Source organism: Anas acuta, chromosome 12, assembly GCF_963932015.1.
Source record: "Anas acuta chromosome 12, bAnaAcu1.1, whole genome shotgun sequence".
Classification (NCBI taxonomy): Eukaryota; Metazoa; Chordata; class Aves; order Anseriformes; family Anatidae; genus Anas; species Anas acuta.
This window is the reverse complement of record NC_088990.1, coordinates 20,626,226-20,639,922: the sequence shown is the minus strand read 5'-3', so window position 1 is coordinate 20,639,922 and position 13,697 is coordinate 20,626,226. Positions and strand designations below refer to the sequence as shown.

The 13,697-nt window shown below is 39.9% G+C and overlaps 1 protein-coding gene and 1 long non-coding RNA gene across 5 annotated transcripts in view; both read right to left on the bottom strand.

The window, feature by feature from the left end:
* The window catches only part of FBN1 (fibrillin 1), a 159,886-nt gene that overhangs the window by 132,122 nt on the left and 14,067 nt on the right, over positions 1 to 13,697 (bottom strand). For all 4 annotated transcript variants that reach the window (XM_068695258.1, XM_068695254.1, XM_068695257.1 and 1 more), the window contains exons 4-6: positions 13,109 to 13,207; positions 5,878 to 5,973; positions 4,204 to 4,299 (exon numbers count right to left, since the gene is read on the bottom strand). In XM_068695258.1, the coding sequence (XP_068551359.1) occupies positions 4,204 to 4,299; positions 5,878 to 5,973; positions 13,109 to 13,207 (291 nt within the window). The remainder of the gene's footprint in view (positions 1 to 4,203; positions 4,300 to 5,877; positions 5,974 to 13,108; positions 13,208 to 13,697) is intronic.
* On the bottom strand, positions 6,463 to 6,936 carry LOC137863313 (uncharacterized). Its single transcript, XR_011100863.1, has 2 exons — positions 6,764 to 6,936; positions 6,463 to 6,580 (listed from the first exon to the last, which is right to left on the bottom strand). It is a non-coding gene; the product is annotated as an uncharacterized lncRNA (long non-coding RNA).

The following is a 13,697-nucleotide window of genomic DNA, read 5'->3' as shown; positions in this document are numbered from 1 at the left end:
ACTAACGCCTCTAAATATTCATTTTGCTCATGTAAATAGTGTTTTATGACATCATTAACACTTCTAGGCCACACAAAAAGTAATTTGTACGCTGAAATTGTACCATGCTATCCTCTGAAAGAATGACTGAATAGATACATAAAAGTACTCAGGCCACAGATTTGATGTCACTCACTGCACTGTGAAAGAAGCAGGTCTTTTACCAGATAAGCTCCTTCATTACACATGTATTTGAAACTACTGACCTACACAGAAGTCCTGCAAATCTTCATTAACAACCATATGGTCAGCATTTACTGAGGTAATACCAATTAAGCTAATTTGTATTACAAATATGGGCCAAACATATGGAAAAACTAGTTAAAACAGTAGACAGAACACTGCAACATGCTGCTGGACTTAAGAAGCTGGCTCAAACTTTGATACAAGCAACTGGAACATTTTCATTGTTTTCTGTATTGGATTATTAGAATAATTCCTATGAATTTGGTTGTCTCAACATTGTTTTATTCAAGACAGTTCTAAGCTATGACACATCAGCAACGGCTGGAATATTCCTTGGTCTGTGACATACGTGCCACAAACACCCTGTGACTGTTACTATTAGTCAATGTTCACAGAGAAAAGCACTGCGTGATATGCAGTAGTAAATTACTTACATCACTGTTAGCATGTGGCATGGCACAGCCTAGAAGTCAAACCACAGCCAAACACATGGGGAATGTGTATGCCACAAAAGCGTATCACTTCACATCACATTTATACCCAGAAATGGTATTTTCACAATAATCTGCCCCTCCTACTTCTCCCAGAAATGGGATAACATAAGAGACTAATTCTTTTATTTATTTTCCATTTTTTCCCCGCTCCACATTCAGAAAAGCTTTAGTTTTGTTACTTTTTTTCTATTATCTATTTACTGGATAACATCCATATACATATACATCAGAAGCCCACTAGGGAATGTCACAAATCCACATAACATTCCAGAGCTAGATTCAAAATATGGACCTCTTTTTTAGCTGACAGATGTGTAAAATCATACGCAGCCAGCCAAAGCCCTAATGACTACACAGGTGCATGTGCTTAACAATGCAAGTTATTCCTACTAAGATCAACATTAGCTTATACTTGAAGTTATCTTCAGAAAACATTTTTCTGATGGCATAATGTGATTCTGCAACCAAAAACCACCACACCCTTTTTAGAGGAGGGGAACATATTAGCTCAGCTAGGTAGAGAGGCTGGAGGAAATCTCTGTGAAAGAAGCCAACTTTCAGAGGTTTTCTGGGGAGATATCACAGAATCACAGAATTGTAGGGGTTGGAAGGGACCTCGGAAGATCATTGGGTCCAACCTCCCTGCCAAAGCAGGTTCCTTACAGCAGGCTGCCCAGGCTGTCCAGATGGGCCTTGAATATCTCCAGAGAAGGAGACTCCACAACCTCCCTGGGCAGCCTGTCCCAGTGCTCTGTCACCCTCACCGTGAAGAAGTTCTTTCTCATGTTGGTGTGGAACTTCCTGTGCTTCATGTTGTGGTCATTACCCCTTGTTCTGTCCCCGCAAACCACTGAACAGAGGTTGGCCAAATCCCTCTGTCTCCACACCTCAGGTATTTATACACATTGATGAGATCCCCTCTCAGTCTTCTCTTCTCCAGGTTGAACAGACCTAGGTCTCTCAGCCTTTCTTCATAGGGAAGATGCTCCAGGCCCCATATCATCTTTGTGGCCCTCCGCTGGACTCTTTCCAGGAGATCCCTGTCTTTCTTGTACTGGGGAGCCCAGAACTGGACACAGTACTCCACGTGAGGCCTGACCAGGGCAGAGTAGAGGGGGAGGATCACCTGCCTTGACCTGCTGGCCACACTCCTTTTAATGCATGCCAGGATCTCATTGGCACTCTTGGCCACCAGCGCACACTGCTGGCTCATGGTCAGCCTGTCGTCCACCAGGACCCCCAGGTTCTTCTCCTCAGAGCTCCTCTCCAGCAGGTCATCCCCCAGCCTGTACTGATACATGTGGTTGTTCCTTCCCAGATGCAGGACTCTACACTTGCTCTTATTAAACCTCATTTGGTTTCTTTCTGCCCATCTCTGCAGCCTGTCCAGGTCTCCCTGAATGGCAGCACAGCCTTCTGGTGTGTCAGCCACTCCTCCCAGCTTCATGTCATCAGCCTGCTTGCTGAGGGCAGACACTATTCCCTCATCAAGGTCGTCGATGAAGATGTTGAACAAGACCGGACTCAGCACTGACCCCTGGGGAACACCGCTAGTCACAGGCCTCCAGCCAGACTCTGCACCACCGGTCACCACCCTCTGAGCTCGGCCAATCAGCCAGTTCTCAACCCACCTTACTGTCCACTCCTCTATCCCACACTTTCTCAGCTTTGCTAGCAGGATGTCACGGGAGACAGTATCGAAAGCCTTGCTAAAGTCAAAGTAGATGACATCCACTGCTCTTCCCTCATCAACCCAGCTGGTGATGCCATCATACATGAAGAAGGCAAAGAGGTTTACTATCATTTGGCTTCAATACTGCAATGAGCTTTAACCAGAAATACTGCAGCTCATTAATGCCTAGTTATCAATAAAAGAGAAAATACAGAATAAAAAAATGTGTTCTAAGTAAAATCTGCTTATGGATGATGCATTTAAAATACAGGTTTCCACCTCGTTCCATGGTGGTATGATTTGGCTCAAATTGCTTTGTGCCATCAGTTTCTTGTTCCACCTGACACAAAGCAGGAGCCCTGAGGGACAGGACTGAAGCTGATAGCAGGCTTCAGCCTTGAAACTTGCCATAAGTGGGTCGAGTGAAATCAGCCCGAATTCAGGCAATGTAAAAGCAGCTTTGAACAATCCTTTTTAGAACTTGTGCACTGTAGCTCCTCACCAGACTGAAGGCTCAAACCCTTCACCCACGGAGAACAAACAAGCACTCACTGCTTGAAGTTCAAAGCCTTTGCAATAATATTCAGTACGATCATTACCTATAAAGCTTTTATTCTGTGCAAATTTCAGACTTTTAACCAAAGACACTTAACATTTTCCATTCCTCTTATTCCTCTCTCCAGTGATGAGATCAGAAGGCTCAGAACACAGCTGCTCCTCAGTCTTCAGAAAAACTTCGGCATCAGTTTGAACTACTACAACATCTGAGTGGACAACTGGCAAGACTTCAAACAATGCCAACAAAACAATTTTATCTGCTGTAGGGAGTGCAGCAAATACCTGCTTCATCCTACTGTCTGCTCCAGCTCAGAGCGAAACATTTTTGTCCCCTACCATTTGTTATTCTGCATCACCACCTACGCTGCCCTTTTAGAAATGCCAGCCATCACTCCAGCTGCAGTACCAACAGCAGTGAGCACCTGGCATACTCACTGCCAGAAACTTTGTGTGCTAAACACATCCTGTACATGCAAGCCCAAAATCAGGTCAGTACTACCCATACTGTCCCAGGTTTGCAGATATGTAACACAACCTCTTGTATGGGTAGTATGTATGAATTTCCAAAGAAACAAATCAATCAATAACTCTATCAAATTAAAAAGTATTATTTTTAAGATTACAAAACTCAACAGAAAGCTTATCCCTAAACCTTGATTGCTGTATCTCTCTCAAATGAACCATTAAATTGGTTTTAATTCCATGGAAAAAAAAAAAAAGAAAACAATATACCAGTTGAGGTAGTTGGTATATCTGTCAGCTGTGATTATCACTATGGATACATACACACACACAAAAAAAAACAAAAAACAACAATAACAATAAAACTGTACAAGATGGAAATAAAGATTGAATGAACTCTGCCAAAAGACATGCCAAACACAGAGGCAACATGCTGCTTACCACTGGTAAGTAAATGTATCAGAGAGATATGAGCTTTTCTGATGACTTAAAAATTATTCAAAGTTTGTACAAAAACACTTATCAATATATATATATTTCACAGCTCTCCCACTGAAATGTTTTCATAGCAAAAAATGAACAAAACAAAGACCCTAAGCAGTAGCATGTTTATTTCATCCCAGTTTGTTACATCTGTACTTCACATTCTACAAGAATGCCAGTCCTATTTTACCTTACTGATAGACAGCAATACAACATTACTACCTAAATGTGTGGTGGCACTGGTATTTTCAAACTATTATTAAGCAAGTTTGAAAATCAAAATTTTTTCCACTGTTTTAGGACACATACCTCTTTCACACTGGGGTCCTGTAAAGCCATAGGTGCAAGCACATCGGTTCGGAGCCACACATCTCCCTCCATTTAGACATCCACTTTCACAGACAGCTGTATCAGAGGGGAGGCAAGAGTAGTCTTTATTGAGTTATTTCCAGAAAGACAGGAAACTACATACTTGACCAGCTCAGGTAAACTAGCAAACACTGTAAACATAACAGGCCAGGATACATTTTTTCCAGAATCTGCTTCTGATCTTTTGCTATTTCCTGGTCTCATTAGTATAATGAATTCATCTTTTCAAGGGAGCATAACATAAACATACTAACAAGCACAGCTTCTCCAACCTCTCAGAGCCTCTTTGATGACTAGACAATACCGTAACTGCAAAATAACATCTTTCAAACTTCCAATGAAACAACACTGAAAATGTAGAGATTGCAGATAGGAACTTCATTTCTGAATCCTCTAAATTGTTGCCTATTCAAACACATTAAAAAAATGTATTTGCTCCTCCACCATAATAAAAAAAAATAACAATCCAGTGTTAAAAGGCTTGTTGCTGATGCTTAATAATTCATATCAACTACAACAGCAAAACATAATCAATATCTATTTTGATTTAGTTAATCCAAGATATTCTTCCCTGTACTACACTGTGATAAAGTACAATTTTTTCTCATAATGAACTTCAAAAGCAATTGCTCTCAAAGATAATCAGAAAAAGGAACATTCACATGAAAAAAGGGTTTTTTAATACAATTTGATGCTCTTTGAGTAATGTTATTCTTTGTTCCATTTCACATTTCACTTTAGTAGAAAGAACGTTTCCATTTGTCCTCTTTTATCCACTTGATATTTCACAGAGAAGGCAGAAATACAATTCTTAATCCTTTCACCATGTGATCCTCTTCCAGATTATTAACGTAAATTCATGGTCTTAGTGAAGTTCATTTTAAGTGTGCCATTGACTTTGACAGAGCAGAGCACAAAAGGTTTTCATTAAATAGGCTAAACACATTTTCCCTGTCAGACCAATAGTTCACTAGATAGCAACATGACAGCCTTGGTTAAAAGCAGCGCCTGCATCCTTATTTAAGTTTCTTCACAGCATTCCAGCCAAGAAGAACAACACTACCAGAATCAGGCTGGTAGAGGGTTTATGCAATGGATCCAAGAATGCTCTTGGCTCAGGATTCATTGAGGAAGTAGATCAATTTGAGAGTCTTGATTACTCCATCAAGATAACATCAAAATAAGCAAGATTCCTAAAGCGTAATAGCTAATTCTGAGGCAAACCCTTGAAACAAAAACAAGGATTTGTATTAAGGAGCTCAATTTTGTCTATAAGACAAAAACTGAATCCTATATAAATTCTTTATTCATGGCCTATTGCCCTCAAGAATGTAAGGCCCTGTAGATCAATGGGAATTAATGTAGAGTGAGAACTATAGGATCAAGTTATATCCAATTATTATGAATTCAAATGATGTTTATTTTAATAGTCCTGATCAGAAAGAATTCACTCGGCACTCATTACAAAGTCATGTGTTTTCCTGTAAAATTCCACTGCACCCGATCAAAAACAAGCTCAACATCAGCTGAAATTTAGTGTTAAAGGGTGCCCAGTTCACACATCCCTAAATTATTTAACTGTATGAAGTATCTATACAAATAAAATATACTTACGCTGTCCACAGTGTGTTCCTGTATATCCCTTCTGACAGAGGCAATGGTCATCACTGCAGCTACCTCCGTTCATGCACCGGATGTTACAGTGTTGTACTTGAAAGGAAAAGAGATTTTCCTCAGTTAAGCCAAGACAGGAAGAAACACTTAACTATCTGCTAAGGGATTTTTAGGGATTGATTATATGAACTAGAAAGCAGTGCTAGAAACAGAAGATGCATATTTTAAAACAGATATTTAAAATGGCAGTACAGAAAACAATACGAATTTACAGTTCCTCAGGAATACAGGACATTGTGCAAGAATTTGAAACCACCCTTATCCATTGAAGTCAGCAGCATTTCATATGAGCATAGATGTGCAGAACTCATCTTCTAGTTTGCAATGGTAAAAAAAAGACCATCAGCAAGGGGAAAGTATTAAACTTCTGGCAGATACCACCAAGCAGAGAAACTTATCATCTGAGCAATGGAAAAAGGAAGCATTAAAGGGAAGGAAATAAGAAAGCTCCTGAGGACAGCCTGGCTCTGCCAGGACACATAACACAAGAAATGGGTCTGCCCAGGTAGGACTTCTTGCACAGAAAGGAAAAGTAACAGGGCACTTTCTTTCTGTGGGCTTACCCCATCACCACATAACGCTGCCACCAGGTCAGTGCCTGTGGCCTGAGGAGCTTACAGATAGCGCTTCCCCTAAGTCCTTCCTGCAAAGAGGAGAGACCAGGGTGTGACACAGCCCTCTCAGCAGCAGCCCAACCGTTTGTTATGATTAACAAACAGCCCAAGTCCCAAGCCAATAAAGCATAAAAGCACGTGCTGTGTTTTTCTAATAACAAGGACAAACATTTTTCAACCAGAGGTCAGGAACAACTTAAAGTATGTCAGACTTTTCATCAGGCACAGAGAAACACGCAGGTCTCCTGATGAAGTCCTCCTCACAGCTCCTGCTGCCTGACACAGCTGCTAACAGGGGCAGACACTCAGTACACAGCTGGGAAATGGTTTCCCTCTTAACAGGAACCACATGAAAGGCTCCTCCCCAGACAGGATTACAGGCAGATCGGCATTTTGGTAGGTTGTGATGGAGTGCTGGATACCTACACCATGCTGTCTGAAATGTTCAGGACTGAAAAATACAAATCACACGTACTGCCAGAGCCTGTTGTTAACAGGTGCTGTGCCAGCCACTGAATTTTTCCTGTTGCACAAAGCCCTTAAGCATCATTTGGCTTTTTACAGTTCAAAAGTACGTGTATGGAATTTAATTTTAATTTTTAAGCAGAATTAATAATTTTAGCAGAATTGCCATCTATAGCAATATGAATCCACAAAATATAACTTGAACATGCAATTGTAGAAATGATTTTAAATAATCTCTAGCATTTAAAACAATAGTACACTTGATTCTTCAGTTATAAAAGTAAGACTATCATTTCTTATGTGTCTCATATTTATGATACACCTTTGTTCTGCTTTGGATGTACTTCATGAAACAAAAATGTGCTAACATTCCTTAAAAAAAAAAGTAAAATTGTCTGCAAATACAGAGTAAGTATCTGGTGAAGATTTTTGGACAATGTCCTAAGTAGGTCAGAAAAAGGTATATAGTTACTTTAAAATGTGTAGTTCAACTTAGCTTTATACAATCTTAGAAAAACAGAGGGGATTACAAAAAGCATAGGAAATGATATCATCTGTCAAGCAGGGAAGGAACTTGAAAACCACAAACTGATTTCAATTAGAGCAAGCTATGCCAAGAGCTAATTTCCATTCCCACATGAAGACCAAAGCCATTTAAATACTTTGAACTACATTTGAGATAAAAAGGTTAACAGTAGCTTATATGATGATTTTCATATTATTTGTTCAAGTAACAGTAAAGTATATTTCCCCATTTTGGGATAAGGAAAGGTTTTGCACATAACACACACACACGTTTCCATAATTTGTCTTACTGCTTCTCAAAGAAATTTTTCCAAGGTAAAATATTTCTTCCTCCTTTTTAAACTAAAATCATTATGGGAGATTGCTGGGATACCCAATCATAATTATTAAAATGAACCATTCAAATCAGTGAGCTTTCTACCTTATAACTATGTAATAAAATCAGTGACATAAAGTCAGTAAGCTATTTATTTTCTGTCCTCTTTCGTGGGAATGTCCAAAATCATACTGACTATTCTGAAATATTAGCCTTCCAGAAGTTTATAGAAACACATGCAAAGGCTGTCTGGAGCTTAGATAAGGATTTTAAGATTGCATTTTTGACAAGTATCATATGAATGCAGGTGCAGTCTATTCTCAGTTATATGAACAATTCCATTAATGGCAGTGGAGATATTCCATTAAATGAAATAACCTATTCCAAGGTATCACGTTGACCGAGACTCAAGCAAAAATCACAGGAATCACCATAAGGCTGGTAAGTCAATTCATACAGCTTTGCACATATAGGAAATGTTAACAACATTAATAATTAATTGCTCTTAATAAATTTTCGTTCTCTTTCAGGTCCAAGTTGTAAACAGCCTGCACTGGAAATTTCTGAAGTCAAAACAGAGGTAACTGCAGGAATGTAACTTTATAAACCTGCAAAAAGATCCAGCAAGATCTAACATACACATACACTTGGTGTGTGGGCGATGTTTGTACTGACTATCCAAAGTGAAACAAACTACAAGCTGCACACTTAAACATAATAGTTTCTGACTTTCTTAGTAAATTCTCAGCAAAATTGAGTAAAAACTTCATCATACGGAATGTACCACATGACAACCACTCATGAAACATTCATGAGCTCACTAAGCAGCCAACAGGTAAGCTACACACTGTCAGCTCAGCAGTCCCAAACTAAAAAATACAAGGGTCTGTGATCATGACGTGAAGAAACATAATGGAGCAGCACTCTGGCACCTGGGGCCCAGGGCACCCTACAGCAGAGGGTACTGGCAGGAGCGGCTGCCACTTGTCTCTCTGTGCCACTGAAGAGGAAATGCTCCCAAGTCTGGTCGTGCATGACACAGAGCTTTGCCTGCCAGGAGCTGTAAACAAGGAATGATGGCCTCATCGCATCCCAGATGCTCAGCGTGCTTTCCCTGTCGAGTAACTGACTCAGGAGATGGCAGCTAGCAGCAGGCTGGGATGCTGGGCTGCGTCCCTGTGAGACAGCAGCTGCCTCACTGCCCAGGGGGCTGTGTAAACCCACAGCAGTCTTGAAAACTCTGGAAATGAGTTCAAAATTCAAGACCTTTTACCACCTCTGAGAGCAGCAGAATAAGTGAAGGGGCTGCGCTCTGGGGTTTTGATCAGATGTCTTACATCCCATCCCAGAGAGTGGCCTCCTGGGGGTACAAACCTTATGGCCTGGGCTTGGGGCCCCCAGAAATGCTGGGCATTCCCATTCACAGCAGGCATTTTCTGAGCAAAACCTCAGTACTATGGCTCCACCAACGCTCATGGACTTATCACCCAAATTGGCTCTGTTCTCTGCTGGTGCCTCTGAAGCCACTGGCAGGGGGAGCGGGGCAGGCCCCATTTTACATTCAAGTGGTGTAACTGGCCTGACAGGAGGCAGCTCCCCTCAGCTGCTACTCTCAGTGCCCACTGCAGCCCTCACTGCCTCTGCCATGGCTTCCACCTTCTGAGGCAGCCGTGTCAGCAAAAGTCTGCTCTGCCTTGGCCAACCCAGGCCATTCTAACTTGGAACACATTTGGAAGCAAGACCAGTCTGACCTGACCCATAACCCTGTGAGCAGCAGAAGGCCTGCAGCCAAAGGAGAGACCATTCTGTTCCTCACTTCCCTCCTCCCTCCCCCCCCCCCCCCCCAGCTTCCACAGGAACAGAGCAACTACTCTAACAACAGGGCAGGATCTAGGCATGTGTCTGCAGCACAAGGAGGTGCCAAAGCAGCCACGCCCTGGGTGGTTTGGGAGACAGTAGTATCCATCACAGAGCCAGCACCAAACAGGGCAGATGACTTCCTCCATCACTGCCGCATCAGAGCCACACACAGCAGGTTGGGGGATGCCTCTACACATGGCAATTTTATCTCCATGCCTACTGTAAACATAACCAAAATATCAAGAATTACCCAGAGATAACCCCTGCCCAGCCAGCAAGTTCACTGATGTCATGAAAATCTATGCTGAGAAAACCACACATTGATCTTTTCAACCATTAATCAAATTCCTAAAGCTGGTTAGTAACCAGGGAAGTCCCAACAGTTGACCTGCGTAGGCATCAAAGTTGGAGGCTATGTTTTGCTTTCCAGTCTGCATTAATTATTTGAGTTCAGCAGGTTGTCAGAGCTATCATGCATCTGGTGTCTGCTTGCAATTGTACACAATTCAAAACCTGTGACCATTACTAATTCCTTAAGTAATGAACACAGACGTAGCTTAAAATATCCAAAAGAAGACTCAAACATGTCTCACCTATCAGGACCCATTATTTTTAATTGTGTCAAGTCCCATTATTTTCACTTGTACCTGTTATTTCTATTTTAAATGTAACAAACTTGTTGAAGCCTGAGCTGTAATGTAATGTCTGCACACAGAAAAAGACAATCAGCATTCATCTATCTGCCAATATTCAGGACAACACACATAACAGCACTCTTTCCATAGTGTCACCTTCAGGTCTGAAAGAAAAAGAAAAAAAGTATCTATGGCACTACCCAGATTTTTATGCTGGATAAAAGGAACTTATAGATCATTTGACGTGATTCATTCAATCTGGTAATCACACTAACGTATTTGGTATCATTCACTTTAATTTTTTGTATTACTTTAGAAGAACTTTTTCCCATTTGTTAAAACATAATTAATAAATTGGTTTATGAATGCATATTCTGACAAAATATGAGTTGTGGCCAATGCAAGCTGACAGTAACCCTTTGATGTCAAACAGATTTTTTTTATGTTTATGTTTCTTTTGTTTCCTAATAGCATATCTAAGCCATTGTGGTCTGTTGTGTAAATATGTATTCATGGGTTTTGTCTACAGTGCCAGCAGACCAAATGACTTTCAAAAAGTGTACGTTCTGTAAGTCCTAATGAGGTGCTGGGTAATAAAAGTTATTATACAATAGTGCACAGAGGCAGTACAGTCATTTCTCTCTACAACAACTGAAGACACTTTTCTTTTTAGAATTGGTTTGCTTTACTAAATAAAGGATGTGACCACACAAAAATATATCTTAAGCTACTGCATATATAAATGAGAAATAAACAATGTATTTTTTACACCAACTGCTGAATGTATTGGTATAGTGTACAGAAAAGCAACATCTTAATGTAGGCCTTATAGACCTAGGCAGCAGTATAAGGAAGATGATCTTAGCACTGGTTAAAGCATTTCATTGGTAGAACATCTATACTTAGAAGTAATTAACAATTTCTGAAATAGCTAACAGGTATAATCTTTAGAAGCTGCTTCATTAAGAACTGTAGTGAAGTCGTTTTGGGACCATTTATCTATGCACACAACTCCAATAAAAGCTAAAACTAAAGAAGTCAATGGTAGAATATGTCAGAAGAAGAACCACAAGAACAACTTTATCTTTACTCATACTCTATTTTTCTTTTTAAGTCTTGACTCATAAAATACTTCATTGTGACCTAAAACAAAATGAGGTAATACTAAGGCCCACTTATTCCAACCTTTTACAAAGGTGCCAAAACACAAAATAAACATAGTAGTAGCAATATATCTCTTCTGTACTCTGAATGGGACTTGGGAGAAAGTCATGCTTTCCTTTACTAGATTACAGGCCTAAGGATTGTGCACCTGGTAAAACAGTAGCTGCAAACCCAGGCAGGAATGAACAACATAGACATTTCTTCAGCATTTTGTACTCTTTCTCCTTCCAGTACTCTATGGGAGCTTCACAGCTCCATACTCTCCTCATGCCAGCCTCTCACTAACAGACATCACAGGAGCATGAGAAAGGGGTTGAACTATGAACAATATTTACCATTTTAGTACATGCCATTCCATTACATTCCACAGTTGTTATAGTTTTTCCACTGTTAACTGCATGAAAAGGATGCTAAAGCCTCAAACTGAAGTGGTCAGTTATATAGGAAAGCTTTTCAACCAGGAAAGCAGAAAAATGGCAAGGTAAAATATGGGGACCAAGCAGACTACACACTGAGTCTGAAAAGATATTCAAAATGAAAAGGATGACAGCTTTTCATAATATTACAGATGTCAGTTGAGTGCATTCCTCACTGACTTTAGTCAGTATCTTGTTCAGATACTTATGGACATTTGCACCAAAAAAATTTCCCTCACATTTCATCCTCAAAACTACCTAGTTTGTACAAAGATCAAAGACTTCTATATCTAACAGACAAACACCATATTTATATGAGAACACAATTGAGATTACAGCTCAGATACAGGCATCTCAGATACAAACTGAGACACTATCCCAACCAAGATCCTACTTCATATCAGATACTCTACCCATGATTAACCATTGAGCTCTTTGTTTCATTGTATTAATTGCATTTAACTTATTTTATTATGGATCTAGGAAACCTTCCTTGAAAAACTGAAATTCAAACATTTCTAGACAAAGTCACCTCTGAAAATTCTCATTTTCAACATATCTGTTTTTTTTGCTGATGAAAAGTTGTTCCACTCAAAAACCTTGCCCAGTTCTGTACCTCCAGCATCTACAAAACCATCACTTCAATAAGCTCAGCAACATTAGATTCAGAAGATGCATACTGAGCCTGGCAAGGAAATGCTATAATACTCGATTAATTCATTGCAAATCAGTAGGCCTATGTCTGTAAAAGACGGCATAGTGTCTGGCTTAGTAACCCCCAAAATTATAGAAGAATTACAAAGCAAGATAAATTTAGCCAATTGCCAACAGTGACCTCTCTATTATTACAACTTCTAAATGGTGTGTCTATGCATATCTAGTGTTGAATAAAGATAAGAGATTTTCCAGCAAACAAAGACTGGAATTAGTGTTACAAAATGGCAAAAAAATATAACATCTAATAAAACTAATTTGGCAAAGAAGAGCATCTCCGATAGCTAGTTTCTGAGTCATTATTCAGTTTCGTCATAGGAGGCTATACTTTCTTTCCTGTGATCAAGTACATCTGGTAACTCAGAAGTAATTTGTCCTAAATATTGAGCACTGAACTATCTTACATACCTTACTAGTTTCACAGACACAAAACAGTATCAAAGACACAGAAGAAATACTTACTAGATTTTGAACCACAGGAGGGGGCTATCTGACCATTTGGGCACGTGCACATGTTTGGTCTAGAGCAAAATCCATCCCCACAGGAATGTCTGCAAATCGCTACAAACAAAACATATATGCCTTTAAAACATGCTTAAAAAAAACCCAGACACATAAAAAAAAAAAAAACACCACATAGAAAATATTCATTCAGTTCCATGACACCCAGTTATAAACTCATTAAATTGTGTACAACAGAATCCAAAAGCGTTCCTGCCATTCATCTCCAACTCTAAAACAACTAAAATTTAAACATCCAGTCTCTTATGAAAAAGCCTGGGAACATGCCACAGGCTGTGCTAGATTATGTAGGGAGATTTCCTTGGAAAAGGAAAACCGTGGTCCATTTTACCAAATGACTCCTGGAGGAAGGATGGCTCTTATGCAGCATTACAATGCTCTCTTTATTGCTGCACCACAGACACAGCAGTGTAATAATTACCATCTGAGAGCACATTGCCTCAGTATCTCTTGAGAGGGTCTTATCAGACTTATGGAATTATCCCTGGGACAGTGTAATATTACAAGTGATATGTATACAGCAACATGA